This window comes from Podarcis cretensis (assembly GCF_951804945.1).
Source record: "Podarcis cretensis genome assembly, chromosome: 16".
Taxonomy (NCBI): Eukaryota; Metazoa; Chordata; class Lepidosauria; order Squamata; family Lacertidae; genus Podarcis; species Podarcis cretensis.
Window position 1 is genome coordinate 5235231 of NC_137186.1, and position 21651 is coordinate 5256881.

The 21651-nt window shown below is 49.8% G+C and overlaps 1 protein-coding gene and 1 long non-coding RNA gene across 4 annotated transcripts in view; one reads left to right on the plus strand and one right to left on the minus strand.

Annotated features, from left to right (window-relative positions):
- Window positions 1-133: 133 nt before the first annotated feature.
- PI4KB (phosphatidylinositol 4-kinase beta) overlaps window positions 134-21651 on the minus strand; it is a 59251-nt gene continuing 37733 nt past the window's right edge. For 2 of the 3 annotated variants that reach the window (XM_079957981.1, XM_079957982.1), the window contains 9 exons: window positions 16370-16597; window positions 14982-15209; window positions 13120-13229; window positions 11590-11694; window positions 11242-11365; window positions 9399-9664; window positions 7777-7909; window positions 6115-6235; window positions 134-4053 (listed from right to left, as the gene is read on the minus strand). In XM_079957981.1, the coding sequence (XP_079814107.1) occupies window positions 3872-4053; window positions 6115-6235; window positions 7777-7909; window positions 9399-9664; window positions 11242-11365; window positions 11590-11694; window positions 13120-13229; window positions 14982-15209; window positions 16370-16597 (1497 nt within the window). In that variant the 3' untranslated portion in view covers window positions 134-3871. Of the gene's footprint in view, window positions 4054-5571; window positions 5647-6114; window positions 6236-7776; window positions 7910-9398; window positions 9665-11241; window positions 11366-11589; window positions 11695-13119; window positions 13230-14981; window positions 15210-16369; window positions 16598-21651 lie in introns of all 3 variants that reach the window. The other variant, XM_079957983.1, reaches the window with a different exon arrangement.
- The window catches only part of LOC307205923, a 53867-nt gene continuing 47438 nt past the window's right edge, over window positions 15223-21651 (plus strand). Inside the window, exon 1 of the long non-coding RNA XR_013834198.1 lies at window positions 15223-15721. This is a non-coding gene — a long non-coding RNA (uncharacterized lncRNA). The remainder of the gene's footprint in view (window positions 15722-21651) is intronic.

Genomic DNA, 21651 nt, shown 5'->3' on the forward strand with positions numbered 1-21651 from the left:
TCAACAACTTCTCTACAAATATTCGGCTTGCATTTTTTCCTTCTTCTTCTTCTTTACATATGTGTATATATATATATATATATATATATATATATATATATATTATAAAAAAAGGACATTTTTATTAGAAATGTAAGTTCATTTCATAGATTTTTATTTTGGAGTTTTGGCCCATCCTTACCAACTAGGGAAGGAAAGAAGGAAGGAAAAGAAAAAGAAAAATGCACGCACACACAAAATGGTCATGCACAAATGTTTTTGCAAGCCATCAGTAACTCTCCTGAAAATGGGGGAGGACTTTTAACGGGGCTGGCGGGGCGCGCATGTGTAAAATGCAAGTTGTAATGCATTTTAAGAGAGACTGCTTGCTTCCTCACTTGTTAATGGCTTACCCTCTTCCTACAGCTCTTCCCCACTTTTGTAGGGTTGGTGTTATGAACAATGATAAGCCCCTTCTTCCTTGTTGGCAGACCAGTTTGTCTCATTTGCTGACACCCCAGTTCAGCTATAATTCAGACCTGTGGCTTCCTGCTACCCACCCCAAAAGACCTAGTTCAGATAATTCAAATCGAGAGGGTGCTGGGGAAATAACCACCTATTTGGGATCTCAATAAACTGGTTTGCGTGAGCACCCGTTAGCCACTGGGTACCCAGAAGTCTCCTGGTGACTGTAGTAGTGACTGCTTTTGACAGCTGCTCCCGACCCGCTCCTCTTGCTATCCATTTCCCTGCACGCTCGTCGCCTTCTCGGTTGCTGCAGGAAGTCATCCACGAGGCTCCAAAAAAGGCGCTGCATGCAGCAGGTGCCGTCGCAGAAAGAGAGCAGGAAGCAAAGCTGCTACAGTCACTCGGAGGCTTCCAGGCACAGAGAAGGCGCAGTGGCTCGTAAGTTCCCCGCGGGAACTGGCAAGGGGAAGAGGGATTTATGTAGCCGTTGTTACGACAAAACACTGCTAAATTTCTCCCTCCTTTAAAACCGTGCTTTTTACAAAGACATTCATAATGCATCGCTTTTCTACCAGATTCAGTCAACGCTGCCCAAAACCTGTACGACTGTAAGGTTAGGGGGTACCAAAAAAATAAAAATTCCTCCCCATTTCTACTTTTGTGTGTGGATGCAGGTTTTTTTAAAAGGTGCACACTTCCTTGCCCTGTCCCCCCCCCCCCAAGGTGTTCCCCCCCTGCCAGAGAGCGGCTGAGGATGTCTGGGAAGCCCCCTACCTAAAAAAAAAAGGGGGGGTTATCTAACAAGAACTGACAGATGCGACAGATGAAAGCAGACAGCGGCCACCATGAAAGACTCTTTTTGAGATTGTGTTTCTTGTTACCTTAGTTCAGATTTTAAAATGGGGGGGGGGAGAGAATGACAAGCTGCTCTGCTGCGAGGACCACCAAAAACTTTGTAAACAGAAGGTGTAAATAGAATTTGCTGCTGGGGGGGGGGGAGAGAAGGAATTCACACACAAACACACACCTGAGCATGGGCTTAGAGACTTGTTAAATCACCCGCCCCTTGCAGACCTGATGCTGCCATCTCACCCCCTCCCACCCCTGCCCAGATGTTTCTGAACAGATGCCTGCGATAACGCAGTTTGCTGCGTCAAGACTGACAGCTCCCCCGCCCGCCCACCCCCCTTTTAATCTTTTAATTTTTTTAAATTAAAAAAAAAGGGCTTGGTGAACCTGCACATTTAAAAACAGCGCACACATTTATACAGAGAAAAGGAATGTCTGCTACCACCTCTTTGCATTTTATGCAGCAATTTCCAAGCTCCCAGCTGCTCAATATAGGGTCTCTTGTAAAAAATAAAAAATATTTCTTTGCCTTTTTTTTTTAAGTACGGCATGATTTTAAGTGCTATGTACACACACTTGGTATAGCATGGGGAAATCATAGACGGGAAAGGAGATGGGGGGGGGAGGTCAGCCGAAAGATTGGACAGGGAAGGAAAAGCAAAAAAAACCCAACAACACAAAAACCTCACGCAATGAGGTATCGGACACACAAATGCACGCAGATGCAAGCAGAATTTCGTATTTGAATACATGGAAATGAGCTTGCTTTCCTCCCGCAACAGAACCACATAACTTTTCAGTGACTCGAAGTACCAACTCTCTTTTCTTTTTTTAAAGAGGGAAGGGGACAAAGGACAGGTCCACCCTACGCACACACACACACACACAGCTGTTTCTAAAATTCATATTGCAAAAAACAACAACATTCATGTCTCCAGAGAGCTGAGTCCCAGTGATCATTTGTGACACCTCCCAGGCTCAATGATGGCTGCTTTCGAAGAGGTGCCACATCCCAGCGTGTTTGCGACCACGAGCGATGGAGGAGAAGGCACTGTCTAAGACCCAGAGGACTGGGCAAGAGGGCAAAACTCGGCCAAAGAAGGGAACATTGACCCTTGGGAACCCTAGAGGCGTGGGGCTCCCTGGGAGAAGGCCCTGTCTCGGCTGCACTATGCTGGGAGCTGTAAACTGGGGCAACTGTTAAACGGGGGGGGGGGGGGGAGAGGGAGGAGAGAAGACGAGACTTGGGGGAGAGGAATACTCTAAACGGCTATGGGGGGGAGAGAGAGAGAGATTGGCTGCCTAGTGGGAAGTAAGTGAACTAAATACACCCAGGAAGAAAAGAAATGTTTTCGTTCTCTAAGGAGGTTGTGGCAGGACGAACAGCGGCAAGAGGTTTTCTGCAGCAATGCCAAGGAGATTTCAACGCAACACAAACTAAGGGAACAGTTTAAAAAAAACTCTGCAACTAGTATTGCCAAATGCTCAGCAGATGCTTCCCATGTCATGGATGGTGTAAGAAAATATATATATATATATTGAGAGTAGAAAGAGGTGCAAGACAGAATTCCCGCTGTGACAGGGACTGGGTGGTGGTGGTGGTTGCAAAGGCTGAGTGCTCTCCTGCTCCACCGGCAGCCAATTCCCACCCCAAAAACTGTGCTCTAGAGAAGCGGTGTGGAATAATGAAAACACCGGCCTTTGTGCAACTCGCAAACGGTGGAGCCTTTGCATGAAACTTGTGCAGGAAATAATACAGGGGTTTGGTGATGGCGGGGAATTTAATTGTCTCGACAGAAACACACATGCACACCAACGAAAAAAAACATGCATGGGCTGGGAAGTGGGGTGGAAGGGGAGGGGGACATTTGAGAAGTGGGGGATAAAAGGGGGTCTTGGAAATGGGAGGCTCAGAAATGCATGATTTCCCAGAGCTGTTGCAAAGGCCCATCTCTCTCTCTCTATTCCCCCTTCACCCCAAAAAAACCATCCTACCCACTCCGTTCTCCCCTGGGCCCATAAAACATTTGCGGGATTGTTGCGAGAGAGTGACAGTTCAGAGGACAAAGACGAGGTATAATACTGAAATAAATGATTTTCGAGTTTCGGGGGCTGGGGGAGAGGAAGAATGGCGAGGATGGGGACAAGGGCAAAACATGGTTTTTCTTCGTGTGTGATTTCCCGACGTTCAGAGAACAAAGGCTCCGTCCTTTCGCTCGTTGGCTTTTCTTGGGGGAAGAAAAGCAAAGATCTCAAGGTTTTCTTTCCTACATGATCCTTCAAAATTTCGCATGGGAAGAGAGAGAGAAGATTCTCTAGCTTAGTTCGAGAGGTCCTTCTCCCCCACTCCGAAGACCCCAACCTACACCCCGACCCCCATCAGTGTCTAAAAGAATCCGGTAAAAAGGGGTGCTGCGTTCGAGAGACGCCTCGGGAGGAAGGCAGCTCCTCGTTCCCTCCCTACTTCCGCCATCCAGCTCCCTCCGACAAGGACTTTTTGAGGGTCTCTGGCTGTGGTGGGGGTGGATGGGGGGCGGGCGGTTTCGCCGGCATGTCTGGGGAGCGCAGCAGGCGGTCACATGATGCCGTTGGTGAGGTACTGGAAGCCGTCGTAGAGCTTGGTGGTGATGGAGCGCATGCTGCCGTCCACCATTTGCTCGATCAAGAGCTGGAGCTGCTCCTCCGTCATGTTCATGTGGAATCGCTCCTTCAGATTGCGGATGGTGCTGGAGCCGTGGAAACAGGGCAGCTGGGAGCCTGCAGGGGAGAGAGAGTGGAGAGTCAGCGCCTTCTGGAGCCACAAGTTGGCCCAAGGAGTGTAGCGCCGCTGCGGAGAGGACACGATCCAGCTCTCCTCTGTCCGCCGGGAAGCGTTTGTCTTATTTAATCTCGTAAGGTTTAAGCACTGCCTGAACCCTCCAAGCGCTTTACAAAGAGAACAAAGGGATAGATAAAATTGCAGGTGTCCTGGCCCCCCACTTACGCAGGGATATACGTTCCGAGCCCCCCGCGCACAGGAATCTCAACAAAGACTCAATGAATGGTCGAGTTGGAAGGGACCCCAAAGGGCATCCAGTCCAACCCCCGGGAGAATAGACAGAGTGTTTCAGGCAACCCAGCCAGATGGATGACACAGAAATAATGATAAAATTATTATTATTATTACTCCATGATGGCGACTGTAACCACGGTTTACCATATTTTTCTCTCTATAAGACACACCAGACCATAAGACGCACCTAGTTTTTGGAGGAGGAAAGCAAGAAAAAAAAATATTCTGAATCCCAGAAGCCAGAACAGCAAGAGGCACTCGCTCCATAAGACACACACACATTCCCCCTTACTTTTTAGGAGGGGGAAAGTGTGTCTTATAGAGAGAAAAATACAGTAAGCTGTCATTTAGCACCTAGCACAGGCACCCCCAACCTTTGGCCCTCCAGATGTTTTGGACTACAATGCCCATCATCCCTGACCACTGGTCCTGTTAGCTAAGGATCATGGGAGTTGTAGGCCAAAACATCTGGAGGGCCACAGGTTGGGGGTTCCTGACCTAGCATATATATCTGAGTTTCTATATCTGAGTATTGTTATGATTTTTTTGGGGGGGCAACACGATTGCCTCCCACCGTGTCCACCCATAAAGGTTGGTGCCACCACTATGAAGGCCCCTCTGTAGCCGCCATTCAACTCGTTGGCGTAGGTTACTGCCTGGAAAGCGAAGGCTGCGTCAAGGGCTTTAAAATTGGCTCGTTCATGGTAAATGCCAAACGATACCCCGCAGAACTATGCAAAACAGGCACTCTCACGACCCTGCTCTTCTGCCCAATCGCAGCCCACTTTTCGTAGAGGGGGGTGGGCAGGATGTGCCCTTTTTTGGAATCCTTGAACTGCCTTGCTCCAACAGGTCCTTAAAGGGCCACTGAAATCTTATGGGGAAGGGGGAAGCCTTTAAAAATGGGGAGGAACACCCTGTGGAAATTATGCAATTCGTGGAGGATAAAAGTACCAACAGCTGCTATTTGCAGTAGGTAGCTAAAGGGAAGCCTGAATATTCAGGAGCAGTCTACCTCCAAATGCCAGGTGCTGCAGAGGTCAAGTATAAATAAAGGGGCTGGCCATCACTGTCTCTGGGAACTACTTCCAGAGAGGGGTGCCAGCCTCTTGAGGCAAAAAGAACACCAGACCAGGCGGACCTTTGGCCTGATCAAGCAAGGCAGTTGTGTTACTTTCTTACGGACTAGCAACTTATCCGAATATGCTGCTCTCGACACTCACTGATGACCTGAGCTACTGCGGGGGCCTGAGACTGCTGCGTTTCGCCCAAGCAACACTGGCAACCTGCAGGACAAACTGATAACAAGCGCTCTGGTTACTTTTTAAAGAGAAACAAAAAACCCCTATCCTTTTCAAAAAGGCCAGTGCCTCCTTTAGGCTGCTGATTAAAGCGGCTTACAAGTTTCCTTGCACTTCTGTCAAGAGGGTGCCTGTGTTACGGGGTTATTTAGGACCACGTGACCGGGTGGCGGGCTCAACAGCTAAGGCGGTTCTTTGAAATCAGACGACAACCTGGGTTTGTGTGTGCGCTGGGAGAAAACTACCCAGGTGGGTTTGGAGACCGGTGTTCCCAGAACCCTTTGCAGCGTCCCAGCGATCCTGGGCCTGGCAGCGCAGGCGCCCCTTTGTGGATGGGTGGACCGGGAGCCTCTCGTATGTGGTGGAAGAGACACTCTACTGGGTTGGGGTGGGGCTGTTTGTGACCTGGTGGCCTGGCCTGAAACCCCAAAGCTGCCCAGGTACCCCCAAACCCACAAAAGCTACCTTGTTGCATTATCTCCACAATCTGGACGACTTTATCCATGTGCTTCCGAGCGGCGATGAGGCCTTGCAGCATCAGCATCTTGTAATAGTTGAACATGTCGCCATCCAAGCCTCCCATGACCTGAAAGGGGGCAAGGAGGAAAAGGAGGAAAGTTCAAGATGGGCGTCCAAAGAAGGGCTGGAGGAACAGGGAGGAGACTGCAGAGACCTCCCTAAGGACTGGGAGACTTAAAGCTTTCCTGCATGCAAAACTGTGGAAAACCCATATTCTGTTGGGAGCCGCCCAGAGTGGCTGGGGAAACCCAGCCAGATGGGTGGGTTATAAATAAGAAATAATAATTATTTTTATTAATAGCAGCTGTCAGGGAACTGCCATCGGCTCAGAGGCGAGAGGTGGAGGGGCAGTTGTGTTACAGGGAGTCTCTGAAAATCTTGCGAAGCAGTTCCTCTTCCGGCGAGGAGGAAAGCCCCACCTCCAGTGGTGAAGAGGTTCAAGGAGCAGAGGATGCTAGTAAGAGCCTTAATATCGCGTCTGAGCAAGCTGGAGAGGAGGGAGGCACGCCTTTGCCATCGCCCGTCATGTGCAGTAGTTTGAGGCGCAGGGAGGGGCAGAAAAGGCTGGGGGTGACGAAACTTTTATGTTGGGGGAGGTACAAGAACAGACCACTGCCGGATTCTGCTAGCGATTGAGCCAGACATGAACTTATGACGCTCCTCACTGTAAATAAAGGTAAAGGTACCCCTGCCCGTACGGGCCAGTCTTGACAGACTCTGGGGTTGTGCGCCCATCTCACTTAAGAGGCCAGGGGCCAGCGCTGTCCGGAGACACTTCCGGGTCACGTGGCCAGCGTGACATCGCTGCTCTGGCGAGCCAGAGCCGCACACGGAAACGCCGTTTACCTTCCCGCTGGTAAGCGGTCCCTATTTATCTACTTGCACCCGGAGGTGCTTTCGAACTGCTAGGTTGGCAGGCGCTGGGACCGAGCAGCGGGAGCGCACCCCGCCGCAGGGATTCGAACCGCCGACCTTTCGATCGGCAAGTCCTAGGCGCTGAGGCTTTAACCCACAGCGCCACCTGCGTCCCCACCTCACTGTAAATAGTTTGCACCAAAATAAAGCCTGTAAAAGACAGGTCGGAGTCCTGCCTGGTTACTCTCGAGCAACCACAATAGGACCCCACAAATAGCACTAGGAGAGCCTGCTGGATCAGGCCAATGGCCCACTAGTCCAGCTAGCCTATCCTCACAATGGCTGACCAGATGCCCATGGGAATCCTGCAAGAGGACATGAGCACAAGGGCAATTCTCCCTTCCTGCCGTTTCCAGCAAATGGGGTTCAGAAGCATGAGACATCATGGTTAGTAGCCATCGATAGCCCTCTCCTCCATGAGGAGGCTGATTCCTTTCGATGGGATTCCTTCAGCAAAAGGCTGCCTGCGCCCGAGACAGCGTGTGGGTTGACCAACCTCCTCGGCTTCAAAGAAGCATAAATAAGAAATACACCTTAACTAGACCTCTTGGCTCACAGGCTGCTTCCTCCTGTCCTCCCTGCCCCTTCTTTAGAATATTCAAAAACTGCTTGATCCAAGAAACTTCTCGCAAAGAACTGCAGACAAAAAGCAAGGCAGGCGTTCTCTCTCCCTTCCACCCACCGCCAACTTACATCGACAAACTCAGAGGTGAGTTTGAAGGCCGATGTCTCAAAGCCGAGATTCCGGGGTGAGCTGGAGAGGATGAACCCGAAATCTATGTGGATTATGTGTCCGTCTGCATCCAGCAAGATATTGCCATTGTGCCTTTTGGGGGGAGGGGGGTGTTGCAGGGTGGGAGGAGACAAGGCAGAAAAAACATTATTTATTGCATTCATGTCTTGCCATTCTCTACAAGGAGCTCAGGGAGGAGTACATGGTTTCCCCCCTCCCCGTTTGAAAAAGGTCAACTATCTACCGCATGGCTTTTCGTAAATTTTCCAAACACTTTCCCCTTCTCACAGATTACGTGGCAGCAAAGCAGGACCCAGGCAACTGCCCGGAGCGGACGTGATTCAGGGAGCACCAGATTTATTGTGACCATCCTTTCCTGGGAGGAGGGAGACCATGAAGGTAGGAACACCCACGTTGTTCTACGGGACCGCCTCTCCTGGTCTGCCCCACGAAGGACCTTAAGATCCACAAATGACAACACTTTGGAGGTCCCAAGTCGCAAGGTGGTTAAGATTGGTCTCAACTAGGGCCAGGGCCTTTTCAGTACTGGCCCCGACTTGGTGGAACGCTCTGTCACAAGAGACCAGGGCCCTGCGGGACTTGACATCTTTCCACAGGGCCTGCAAAACAGAGGTGTTCTGCCTGGCCTTTGGTTTGGACTCAGTCTGACCCTTATGTTTCCGATTTATGGGCTACTATTAAAATGAGGCTGCATTTTAAATTGTATTTTAACAAACTGGTTTTTTGTTTGTTTGTTTGTTTGTCCCCCCCCCATCATGTTTTATTGTAATTTTATTGGTGTTAGCCACCCTGAGCCTGGCTCTGGCTGGGGAGGGCAGGGTATAAATAAAAATTTATTATTATTATTATTATTATTATTATTATGCCTGAACCCACTTCTGGCACCCAGGTAGAAGGCAGCTTTACTGAGCGGGTTCGTGGGCTTTTACGTCTGTTGTGAGTTGGCCCACCCTAGTTGAGGTCCAGGGTACAGGGGGATATTTAACTTACCCCAGTGGTGCCACCCACTGGGGCCTGATGGGATTCCCTAGGGGGTCACTAAGAGGCAAGGGGCTGGCACTGGAGCTGTCAATGATCCTCAGACTTCGAAAAGCTGAGATTGCTGGATGGAGTTCATCCACTATGCTGAGTTCACTAAGCTAAATAATTTCAACTGGGCTTTGAATGAATGTGCAATTAACCATTGCCATTTTGACTTTTATTGTGCTGTTACCTTCCTTAGTGGGTTGTGCAAACCGCTCTTCCAAACCACGTTTCTTATAGGGCAGGGTAGGGTGCACTGGGGGGGGGGGTGAATTTCTGGAACCAAAAGGTTGGCGTTGCCTGAAAAAGTTTGGGAACCACTGGCATTTAACTTGGGGGACTGTGGGGACTAATTAGGCTCTAAGCTTAATTGTCGGAAAGTGGCTTTCCGCTTTCTTTCCCTCTCCATCCCCTGGCACTGACGCAGGCTGCTCCCTCTTGCTCTGAAACTGGCAGCAGCGAGGATTCTCTTCACGATATGCTGAGCGCTCCTTCTCTGCTCGCTGCCTCGCCCCAGCTTCCTCCATCACTCCCTCACCTGTCTTTGACTTGCAGCAGGTAGCAGACCAGGCAGTAGCCGGCGCAGCTCTGCACGAAGTTGCGCTGGGCGGTCAGGAAGGCCTCGGTGGTGTAGTTCCCATGCTCCTGCAGGAAGTAGTCCAGCAGGGAGAGCTGCGACTGCTTCTTGACCTGGTGGATGGAGACGGCGTTGACCACCGGCTCGATCATGCCGCTGTCAGCAGAGATGACGAGGATTTTGTATGGCTTGATCCACAGGGGGACGCGCTCTTGCTCCCAGATGGACTGGAGGAGGAAAGCAAACGAAGGAAAGGCGTTTTGCAACAGGAGACCCGTGGGTTTTTCGGGGGTGGGGTAGGGGAGAAGTCCAGCACGCAAAATGTCCCTTGCAGAATTTTAACGGGCATCTCCAGACTACAGGGATTTCCCAAACAGGAGGAGACACTCGAAAACCGAGGTTCCACTGTATTATGATTTTTATTCAAATTTATATCCACTTTTTTCCTCCAGGGAGCTCAACATGGCATGCCTAGTTCTCTTCCACCCCATTTTATCCTCACAACAACCCTGCAAAGGAGGTTAGGCCCCCAAGAGCTGAGCAGGAATTTGAACCCAATCAGAGACATCACCTTGCCGATAAAGGTCCATATAGTTAAAGCTATGGTTTTCCCAGTCGTGATGTATGGAAGTGAGAGCTGGACCATAAAGAAGGCTGATCGCCAAAGAATGGATGCTTTTGAATTCTGGTGCTGGAGGAGACTCTTGAGAGTCCCATGGACTGCAAGAAGATCAAACCTCTCCATTCTGAAGGAAATCAGCCCTGAGTGCTCACTGGAAGGACAGATCCTGAAACTGAGGCTCCAAGACCTTGGCCACCTCATGAGAAGAGAAGACTCTCTGGAAAAGGCCCTGATGTTGGGAAAGATGGAGGGCGCAAGGAGAAGGGGACGACAGAGGACGAGATGGTGGGACAGTGTTCTCGAAGCTACCAGCGTGAGTTTGACCCAACTGCGGGAGGCAGTGGAAGACAGGAGTGCCTGGCGTGCTCTGGTCCAGGGGGTCACGAAGAGTCAAACATGAATAAACGACTAAACAACAACAACTCTCCCAGGTGCTAGTCTGACACTCTAAACACTACACCAGCACTGCATCCAACCAGCGGCGTAGTGTGGGTAAGTAATTTGCGCCCCCTAACCCGGGGCAAGGCAAGTAATTTGTGCCCCCTAACCCGGGGCAAGCCAAGTAATTTGCGCCCCTAACCTGCCGCCGCTGCCAGCTTCTTCTTGCTGCTGCCTGGGCTGGGGTATTTACAGTAAGGTAGCCACGGTGGCGGCGGGTCCGTGTCAGGTGATCTGAGGCGAGTTGCCGCTGGCGCTGCCGCCCAAATGACGCCGCTTGCCCGGAGGAGGAGGGCAGAGAGGCGAGGAAAATGCAACATGGCCCAGCAGCTGCAGCAGCGGCAGTAGCGGGGCTGTGAGGAGGGGCTGCCTGGCGCGCCCTCTGCGGCCCTGACGCGCGGGAACTGCGGTGAGCGCTGAGAGCCGCTGCCTGCCGGACGCCTTCAGCCCGGATGCGCGCACAGCTCGTCGGTTCCGCGAGACATGGGGCTCTGCTACAGCCTGCGCCCGAGGCTCTTCGGCGACTCCGGAGGCGGCGAGCGCGCCCCCCCCGATGTTGCGCCCGGTGCGGCCGGCCCCCCTGCACCCCCCACGCTACGCCACTGCATCCAACTTGACCAAACTCAGAAGCCTTTGAGGGAGGAAAGGGGAAAGGGGAAAGGGGAAAGGGGAAAGGGGAAAGGGGAAAGGGGAAAGGGGAAAGGGGAAAGGGAAAGAGAGGCACTGCTGTGGGGTATTCCCTACCTGAAGCTGTTTGAGCACCTGGAAGGCCAGCAGCTCTTGCCGGAGATCATCGCCACATTTCACGATCACAGAGAGGAGGCGCCAGTTTGGGAGGTGGCCGTACGGAGAGCCCTCCCGGATCCGCCTGCAAAAAAGCAGCAGGAAGCAGTTGGTTCCGCCCTGGCCTGGCGCGGGAGACCCGGGCCACCCTTGCTGAGCCCTGAGGAACCCGAAAGGCTCTGCTGCCCCATGCAAGAGATGGGGAGAGCCTTCCGGCCTGCAGCCAATGCCTGGCTTCTTAGCACGTCAGGCCGTGGAGACGCAACTGGGGCCCCGTCACCCTCTGCTCTGACCCCGCACTGCCCTCACCTGACTTTCTCCTGCCACGGCTCCTTCAGGGCGACGGCAGAAGGGTCTTCGGGGTCTCTCTTGAAGGATGTTGGAGTGTGGGCAAGCTGTTCCGAGAGGCGTCTCCTGCAAGAGGAAAGAGAAATGTTAATTTGGGGGGGGGGTTGTAGGAGTGCAAATATCCAGAGTGTGGGGTCAGGTGGGATTACTATGAGGAATTAGAAAATGTGCATCAAGCCATTGTGTCCACGATGAATGCATTGTCTTGACTGGGTTTGATACATGGACAATAATTTCTGATCAAATCCCACAACCCTCTGCATCTCTGGCCGTTTCCTCTACTGTCCATTTCTCTTGCTTGACAAGTCACGTACACAGCCCAGTTGCTTTGCCAGGCATGCATCCTGGGCCATAAAGATAGCGGGCAAGTTTATTTGATATAGCTTTTCTGATATGTCAATCTTAGGATGTTAATCTTAGGGCCAGGAAACAGATCTCACCTAAAGGTGAGAATGGTCGCTGTCCTCCTGGCCATCCTTCCTATCATGTCTATTGCTTGCTTATAACCTCAGGGGTTGCCAAATGCGCAGTGGCGTAGCGTGGGGGGTGCAGGGGGGGCCCGGCCGCACCGGGCGCAACATCTCAGGGGGCCACTCGCTGCCTCCGGAGTCGCCGAAGAGCCTCGGGCGCAGGCTGTAGCAGAGCCCCATGTCTCGCGGAACCGACGAGCTGTGCGCGCGTCCGGGCTGAAGGCGTCCGGCAGGCAGCGGCTCTCAGCACTCACTGCGCGTCAGGGCCGCAGAGGGCACGCCAGGCAGCCCCTCCTCACAGCCCCACCGCCGCTGTAGCTGCTGGGCCATGTTGCATTTTCCTCGCCTCTCTGCCCTCCTCCTCCTCCGGGCAAGTGGCGTCGTTTGGGTGGCAGCGCCAGCGGCAACTCACCTCAGATCACCTGACACGGACCCGCCGCCGTGGCTACCTTACCGTAAATACCCCAGCCCAGGCAGCAGCAAGAAGAAGCTGGCAGCGGCGGCAGGTTAGGGGCGCAAATTACGTGCCTTGCCCCGGGTTAAGGGGTGCAAATTACTTGCCTTGCCCCGGGTGCTGACAACCCACGCTACGCCGCTGCAAATGCACTCCTTTGTAGTTCTGTTTTATTTACCCCATGCTTAATTAGTTTTGGTAGTCTAACATTGTCCCCACATGGGGTTTGTTGAAATGCTCAGGAAAAATCTGATTGGTTCTTACGAACACTCTGTAAAAGGCTCTTTTGTGAATAAAACGACCTGGGCCGGAGGGTGGAGAGACACAGAATATTATACGCACCCTTCCCAGAGTCTTGCTGGTTCAAGCCTCTGAGTGTATTCTTATTAATCAGAGTTCAATCCTTCCTTTACTTTGAGAACGCCTCGGGGGGATTTTGCTACACACGGAAGCGGAACTGGATTATACTATTCTCAGGTTTTTAGGGTTTTTATAAGGGATGTTCTATTCCTAGACCTGAACCCCTCATTGCCAAGCAGCGGACGTTTCTTCTAGACTCCCACTCACCTGATATCTCCAGCAGCTATGAAGACGGGCTCTTTGCTCTCCTGGCTGGTGATGCTGTCCACAGAGAACTGGGAGATGTTGTCACAGCTGTTGGTGTGAATCTCTGGGAGCTGGAGAACAAAGGAAGGAAGGAAGAGCTCAATGGAAGCAGAGCGGTTTCATTCGTTTCCCTGGCACATTGTTGAAGGAAGAGCCCTGCTTTCAGCATCGCTTTAGCTGTACCTTCAAGGCCATCAAAAAAGATGCAGTCCATTTCACCCTTCTGACAAAGGTAATTGAATTCCTGATCCAGGGATTTTTCTTGGGCCTTTTTGGCTTTATTGTGACCAACTATAAGCCTCTTGTCTTCATCAGTGATCAAGTCAGCACCCATAAAAGTGGTAACAGAAGCAGCGGTACGTACTTGGTGTAATTAATGCCAATTCATAACCTCCATCATTTTCATCTTAAAGGTAAAGGGACCCCTGACCAGTTGTGGTCCAGTTGTGACCGACTCTGGGGTTGCAGAGCTTATCTTGCTTTATTGGCTGAGAGAGCCGGCGTACAGCTTCCGGGTCATGTGGCCAGCATGACTAAGCCGCTTCTGGCGAACCAGAGCAGCGCACGGAAATGCCGTTTACCTTCCCGCCGGAGCAGTACCTATTCATTTACTTGCACTTTGACGTGCTTTCGAACTGCTAGGTTGGCAGGAGCAGGGACCAAGCAACGGGAGCTCACCCCGTCACAGGGAATCGAACCGCCGACCTTCTGATCGGCAAGTCCTAGGCTCTGTGGTTTAACCCACAGCACCACCCGCGTCCCCATTTTCATCTTAGGCACCAGCTATTTATCCTTCATTTTCATCAGCAGAGAAAATTATTTCATTGGACAGCACTGAAGCCCCTTGCTGACTTATCAAGCCTTCTCTCGTCTTCTTGCTCCTCCTGCTTTTTTACATGTCTGTTATGCATAAGAGAGATTTGGCAAGCTAATCTGATGTGCTCCGATAATTCTTAATGATTTTTATGCATTTCTCCCCCTTTTTTCACACAAAAGGTTTGAATAAGACGAGTATAAAGTGACTGGAAATATTCCACCAAAACGTTAAAAAGTCAACCTTTTTATATTTGCAAAGCGAAGCTAAATGATAATGATTAAGGCTTTCTGGGAGATGATCTATAATGAAATGAAAAAGGTATTTAAATATACTTTCTTGAAGAAACCAGAGGCCTTTCTCCTGGGCATAGTCGGCCAATTGGTGCCAAAGAAGGATAGAACTTTCTTTATGTATGCTACAGCAGCAGCAAGAATACTCATCGCAAAGCATTGGAAGACACAAGATCTACCCACCCTGGAAGAATGGCAGGTGCAAGTAATAGACTATATGGAAATGGCGGAAATGACTGGCAGAATCCGAGACCAGGGAGAAGAGTTGGTGGAAGAAGATTGGAAGAAATTTAAAATCTACTTACAGAAACATTGTAAAATTTTTGAATGTTGATGACATTGAAATGAAATGAAGGGGTTCTAGCAATAAGGTAAAAGATTATGTAAGAATGGATTGATATTAGATGAAAGCTCGAAGTTAATGAATTTGCTGAACCAATTTTTAAGTGGAATACAAAAAAGGGAGGTGTGAGGAAGTCAGGAAAATAAGTTAACTAAAGAGGAGAAGATAAAAAGAGGGATTTTTGTTTTTCTGTTCTTTTTCTTTTTTCTTTTTTTCTATGTTAATTGTTTGTACTTTTTGTATTTCTGTGTTTTTGTATTTTTTCTTGTGTTTTTTCTATTGATTGTCTTATAACCTTTTTATTGTGAAAATTTAATAAAATATCATTAAAAAAATAAAAATAAAATAAATGATAATGATTTCATCGAAATACCTCCACCTGCAGCTCCCCAATGTCGTCCACAGACCAAGCCTCGTCATCGTTGTCGTAGTTGGGGACAGTGGTGAAGCTGCTGGCCCGCTGCTCGTGCGTGATCCCGCACTCTGGGAGGTTCTCCACGGATCGCGTGCTACGGATACGGTTCTCTGGGATCCGGGCCGGGACGTTAGTGGTGTCGAAGTTTTCACATTCAAGTACTTCCACATAGATTAGGTAAGGAGCCTGAAGACGGGGAGGAGGGAGGGAGGAAGACAAAGGACTCTGACTGGACAAGTTTACAACGTCTGACAAAACAGGACGGGAGATTTGTTGTGATGTTTTGGGGACAGGCAGCTTATTTCTACTCTGGGCGAAGGAGGGCTCAGTGCACTGTTCTTCCCAACACTTGGCTCCTACTGCTAATTGCAAAATGTGCCTCTGTCTCCATCATTATTAGCTTTCGGGGGGAATCTGGAAATGTCCCTTGGGAAAAGCTCCCTTCAAACTGTTTCTGCATGGATCCAGAAAAATGCATTCAAAGTTATGCATCGATGGTACAGTGGTGCCTCGCAAGATGAAAAGAATCCGTTCCGCGAGTCTCTTCGTCTTGCGGTTTCTTCGTCTTGCGAAGCAAGCCCATTAGCGGCTTAGCGGATTAACGCTATTAGAGGCTTAGGGGCTTAGCGGATCAGCTGTTAAGCGGCTTAGCGGATCAGCTGTTAAGCGGCTTAGCGGATCAGCTGATAAGCGGCTTAGTGGCTTAGAAAAAGGGGGGGAGGGGAAAACCCCCGCAGGAACTCGCAAGACATTTTCGTCTTGCGAAGCAAGCCCATAGGAAATTTGTTTTGCGAAGCACCTCCAAAACGGAAAACCCTTTCGTCTAGCGGGTTTTCCGTCTTGCGAGGCATTCGTCTTGCGGGGCACCACTGTATACATATCTACCATTACCGAGTGAAACGACTAAAAACTGATCAGCCATGTGTTTGAGAAATGCATTGGTTTTCTTGTCTGCTTAACTCATGTGTGGGTTGTTGCTTTGTCCGTTAATACTAAGTCCCAGATTTGTGAGTTTCAGATTTCAAGCAGGTCTGTGTTTAGTCTTCTAACGCCTTGAGGTAGCAAGGCGTGCTGCAGTCATCAGGTGATAAATGAGATCCTTATGGGAAAGATGTCAAGCAGTTTTCCAGCAGTAGGACAGAAGTGCCGTTCCCCGTTTCTGCCCAAAACAAAAAGACTTCGGACACTGCCACCACATGTGGATCCATGAGCCGGTGACCTTACAATTTCTCCCGCACACAGCTGATGCGTTTTCAGCCTTGGGATCTACTTCTGAGTAGAATTTAGCTGGACGCAACCCGATTCCACTGGAGCTCTTGCCCCCGTTCAATTTTCACCCCCCTTACCTTGTCCTTGGAGTTCAGCACGACGGCCTGGGTGTGTGGGACCCGCACCACGTGGTGGTCAAACCCAGCGGTGGGGAGCCAGACACGGGCCGGCAGCTTGTGGTTGAGCAGGGAGAGCTCGGAGATGAGGCGCTGCGTCTTCTGCTCTTTGGTCGGCAGCGTCGTCAGGCGCTTCCCGATGGCCATCAGAGACTTGATGAACTCTCGCTCCGGGGCCAGGCGGACGGGCTGCGCAGGGTTGTGGGGCTCCCCCGCCCCCAATTTTAGAGGGAGGGAGAGAAGGAGACAGAAGTTGGAACTGGTTTTTGTACAGAGGGTGCCTGCCTTGAGGACCCTCAGGAGTTACAGGAGGATGCCAATTTTTGCCTGACAAATGAGAGAAATGTTCCTATTCTGATTAAAGCCATCTGAACAACCAGGATTAGGTCGGGCCGAGAGGATGCCTAGTTCAGTCTTCTGCCCGCCACCCTGGGGGTGGGATCCAGCTCACGTCTAACTCAGGCCACATTCACACCATACATTTAAAGCACTATGATACAGCTTTAAACAATCATGGCTCCCCCTCCAAAGAATTCTGGGAACTGTAGTTTAAGGGCACTGGGGATTGTTCGGAGATCCCCTATTCCACTCGCAGAGCTATAGTTCCCAAAGTGGTTTAAAAGGGAACTCTGGGACTGTAGCTCTCCCCCCTCCTATGCAGCCTCCACAGAACACTCCACACCCTGAACAAACTACAGTTCCCAGGATTCTTTAGAGTAGGTGGGAAGCCATGACTGTTTAAAGCAGCATGATGTTGCTTTAAATAGGAAACTCAGGTGGGGCAATATGATATCACTTTAAACAGTCATGGTGTCCCCAAAGAATTCTGGGAACTGTAAGGGCCCTGGGAGTGGTTAGGAGACACTCTACTGCCTTCCCTGCAAAGAGCTACAATTCTTTGAGTTCACTTTGAAAGATTATCTTCTTACACAGGTTAGTAACAGCATTTAGGGTTCAATGTGACAGGGGCTGCCTAAACAACATAGGCTCCCTGCCTACTACTGGGTCACATCCACACTAAACGTTTGAGAAGCAGGAACTGTAGTTTATCCCCATGGAACTATAATTCCCAGCATCCTTAACACGCTACACTCCTTACTTTGGTGGCAAGCCATGTGCTTTAAAACGATGGTGTGGATGTGACCTTAAGACTGCAAAAAGGCAACAAATCCACATTTGAGTCTTCTTTAACCGCCACCCCCCCTTGGAACATTCTCATTTTCTTGCAGATGTCTTGAAACCTGAAGCCACCCGCCTCAAACCCCAGCAAAACATTTAACCTTTTACTCTTGATTGACACCAGCCTTCCTCTCCAAAAAAAACCCACAGAGAGGTTGCTCTTTCTCAAATAGCCAGCAGAGGGTGCGAAAAGCTAGGAATCCTTTGAAAGAACACCAAGCAGTACTGCACAGAAGTTGCTGCCCTTGCTGCTAAAAAGTCCAAATTGTTGACAAGCGTTTGTGAGCAACACCAGCTTTATATATACAGTCGTACCTTGGAAGTTGAACAAAATCCGTTCCGGGAGTCCGTTCGACTTCCAAAACGTTTGGAAACCAAGGCGCAGCTTCTGATTGGCTGCAGGAAGCTCCTGCAGCCAATCGGAATCTGCGTTCAGGTTCCAAAGAACGTTCGCAAACCGGAACACTCACTTCTGGGTTTGCAGCGTTGGGGAGACAAAATGTTTGACTCGCAAGGCTTCCGAGGTACGACTGTACAGTATATATATAAAACCAACGTAGCAAGGAAGAGAAGAGACTGTGTTTTCCTGTTTGCTTTTTAAGCAAGGAATTTATATGATTTATAATTGTTAAGCGATTAAATGCTCAGGAATGTCAAGAAGACACCCACAGGAACCGTCTCCTGTGAAAAGAGGATGAGGAGCACCTGCGGAGTCCCACAGCTGTGCCTCCAACTCCCACCCGTCCCAGCGGCCAGCATGGCCAATGGTTAGGGAAGGGTGTTGCGTGGTCCAAGAAACACCTGGACGGCCACAGATGCCTCCATCACCCTTGGGGTTAAAACCACAGAAGGCTGAACCCAAAGGGCACCAGAAGTCAGCGCACCTCTTAGGTGCACTCCAGAAAGGCATTCGGACCCGGTCACCCTCACAATAAAGCCACATTGGACTATCTTTCAGGGCCATCGAGATGCTTACTGAGACGCTGTACTGATTTAGGCACTGGAAGCTATATACAGCGAATTACCGTATTTTTCGCTCTATAAGACGCACCAGACCACAAGACGCACCTAGTTTTTGGAGGAGGAAAACAAGAAAAAAAATATTCTGAATCTCAGAAGCCAGAGCAGCAAGCGGGATCGCTGCGCAGTGAAAGCAGCAATCCCTCTTGCTGTTCTGGCTTCTGAGATAGCTGCGCAGCCTGCATTCGCTCCGTAAGACGCGCACACATTTCCCCTTACTTTTTAGGACAGAAAAAGTGAGTCTTATAGAGCAAAAAATACGGTATTGCCACTGATGTGGTGATTATTAACACTGCAGTGGGGGGGGGAATCCATTCCCTGCATAACTGCTCCCTGCCCACCTCCCTTCTTCACTTCAGCAGTTTACTCTCCCATCACAGGGAAGGATTATTATTATTATTATTATTTAAAAAAGGGTAATTTGAAATTAATAAGCCATTCCTGCCACCACCAAAACCAAGCGCTGGTCAAAGAGGCATGCAATAAAAGGGGGGGGGGCGAGCAAGAGAAGGGTGTTAACTGTATGAAGCTGGTGATGAAGTAGAGAGAACGCAAAAAAGAGAAAAAATGTTTTTTTTGGGGGGGGGGAGAGAGAGAGAAAGTTAAGAGGGGGAATGAAGGCGCTGAGCACAGAGGAGAGAGACTGCCCTGGTTGGAGGTAGGGATTCCCTGACAGCTTTGGGGTGTGTGGGGAAAGGGGGGGGGGCTTTGGGGCTGCTATGTTGTCAACACAAAGCTTCCCATCTCTCCCACACTGGGGGAATCAGGTCACACCTGATGCAACTGGAACTTTTGCCACGTTAAGACGCCTTAAGGAGCCACCAGGATTCCCTGTTGGGGTCTCTCCCCCCCCCCACCAGAACAGGTAATACCCCACCTTGGGTAGCTACAGAGCCCTACAAAGCAGCAAATTAGGATAGCTGGGATTCAGTTCTCAACAGCGCTGTTTACCAAGAAGCCCTGGCCCCGCTGAGACTTGCCCCTGGCCTAATCAGAATTATAGGACCGCAGCCAAGAACAACATAGGAAATCTCTTAAAATGTTTCTGTAAAAAGATTTTGGAACAGAGAACTCTGGGTTTTCCAGATTCCAGAGTTTTTCCAGCAAAGGGGAGGGGAAGAGGCAAGGGTCCGAAGTGGAGTTGTATTCCAGTCCGTAAAGAGGATCTGTATGGTTTGCGGGAGCTGGAAAAGATCAACCGCCTGAGATCCTGGAAAAAAACCTAAGGCCTGAAAGTGTCTGATCAGGGTGGGCTGGCTTCAGCTACCTTCTGCAGTCAGGCTCCTGCTCCTGCCCTCCATGAAATAAACCACGGTTTAGTGTTACGTGCAGGCCAGGCCAAATGTATAGCTATGGTTTGCTCACAATCATCCCTTCTCGTCTCCTTTCCAAATTCAGACTGTAATAATAATAATAATATTTTTTTATATCCCGCCCTCCCCAGCCGAAGCCGGGCTCAGGGCGGCTCCTTGGGGCTGGCACAACTTTGTTAAGGAGGCATAGGCAAACTCGGCCCTCCAGATGTTTTGGGACTACAACTCCCATCATCCCTGACCGCCGGTCCTTAGCTAGGGATGATGGGAGTTGTAGTCCCAAAAACACCTGGAGGGCTGACTTTGCCTATGCCTGTTGTTAAGTGCTAAGTGCTCAGAGAGCACCACAAGCAACAATCCAAAGAGGAAGCAGGTGAAGATCCGTTCTTCCCCCACCCCTAAAAAAACAACACTGTAGGAACCTGCAGCTCCTCTGGATGTCGTTGGACTTCAGCTCCCATCACCCCTGGCTCTTAGCCATGCTGGCAGGGGCTGATGGGAGTCGGAGTCCCTCACCCTCACACCCACATTATAGCAAAGCCTTATGCTTGAGATTCATGAGCTGGGAAGGGCCAACCAAGGAAGGGGGGGGGAGGCTCTGCTTACATCTGGAAGTGGCCAAACAGATCGACAAGCAAGCAAGATGGTGTCCACTGAAGCAAGGCAGCGACAGGCAAATCTTTCCGTTCCACTTTCTTTCAATTTCTCAACCTCTTTCCCACCTGAAATTCTGCCTGCCACATTTCCGCACCAGTCTTTGAATTATGATAGTTTTAAAGCACTCACAAACTCACCAGTGTTTTAGCGTGCGTCATTCCTAATATACTGATTTTCTGATGCGATCTCCCGCCAAACATACACATTTCCTGCATGCTTGTTTTCCAAATGAATTGTTTCTGGAAACACTTTCCCCTAATACGCACATGCATTACTTTTTATTTTACTTTACAAAAATAAATAAATTCAACTTTGGAGAATTGTACTGCAAAACCCAGAGAATGGTGGGGTGTCTGCGTACTGGGTTTTGGGAAGCATTAAACATGAACCAAAATGGATATCTCCTCCCCTCGTCCCATATTGAAGCAAGAGGGAGGTGGGATGGATCTGAGAGAAGAGAAAGGCTGGGTTGATTGACACAAGACAGAATGGATTTAAAGACAGGGAGGAGTTTTCGATTGGAGGAACTGACGGATCTTCCCCAATGTTCAAGCCTATGTTCTCATCACAAGCTCATACGTTGATTCCACCCATTATCAAGAAGAGGTTCGGGTATTCTTAGGGGAGAAGAAGAATCAGGTATAATTGCTAAAAGCAAAAATTCCAACGAAAAGAGGGGGGAAATTATTTGTAGACAGATGAGGGAAGAAAGAAGACAAGCAAATGAAAATTTCTACTCAACACAAGGTGCGCCAAATTAAAAATATATGTAATAATTTAAGGGCAGCAGAGAGAACAGCATTTCCTCTTTTAATTGCTCATCTGAGCAAAGAGAAACAAAATATGAATACGGAAGACCTGCGACGAACAATTCAATGGTGGTTCCAAATGTTTTCCTTGCTCAGGCCGTATCTTCAAAGCAGGCAGGACACTTGCCGCAAGACTTCTACCACCAGCACCCTTGTGTAGCCAGAGTAGCGCTGTGGATACGCTGAACTTGACTTTGAAAAATGAAACACAAAAATCCCTTTGCTCCCAGAAGAAGAAGAGAGTGCGTAATTCAGAATGAAATAT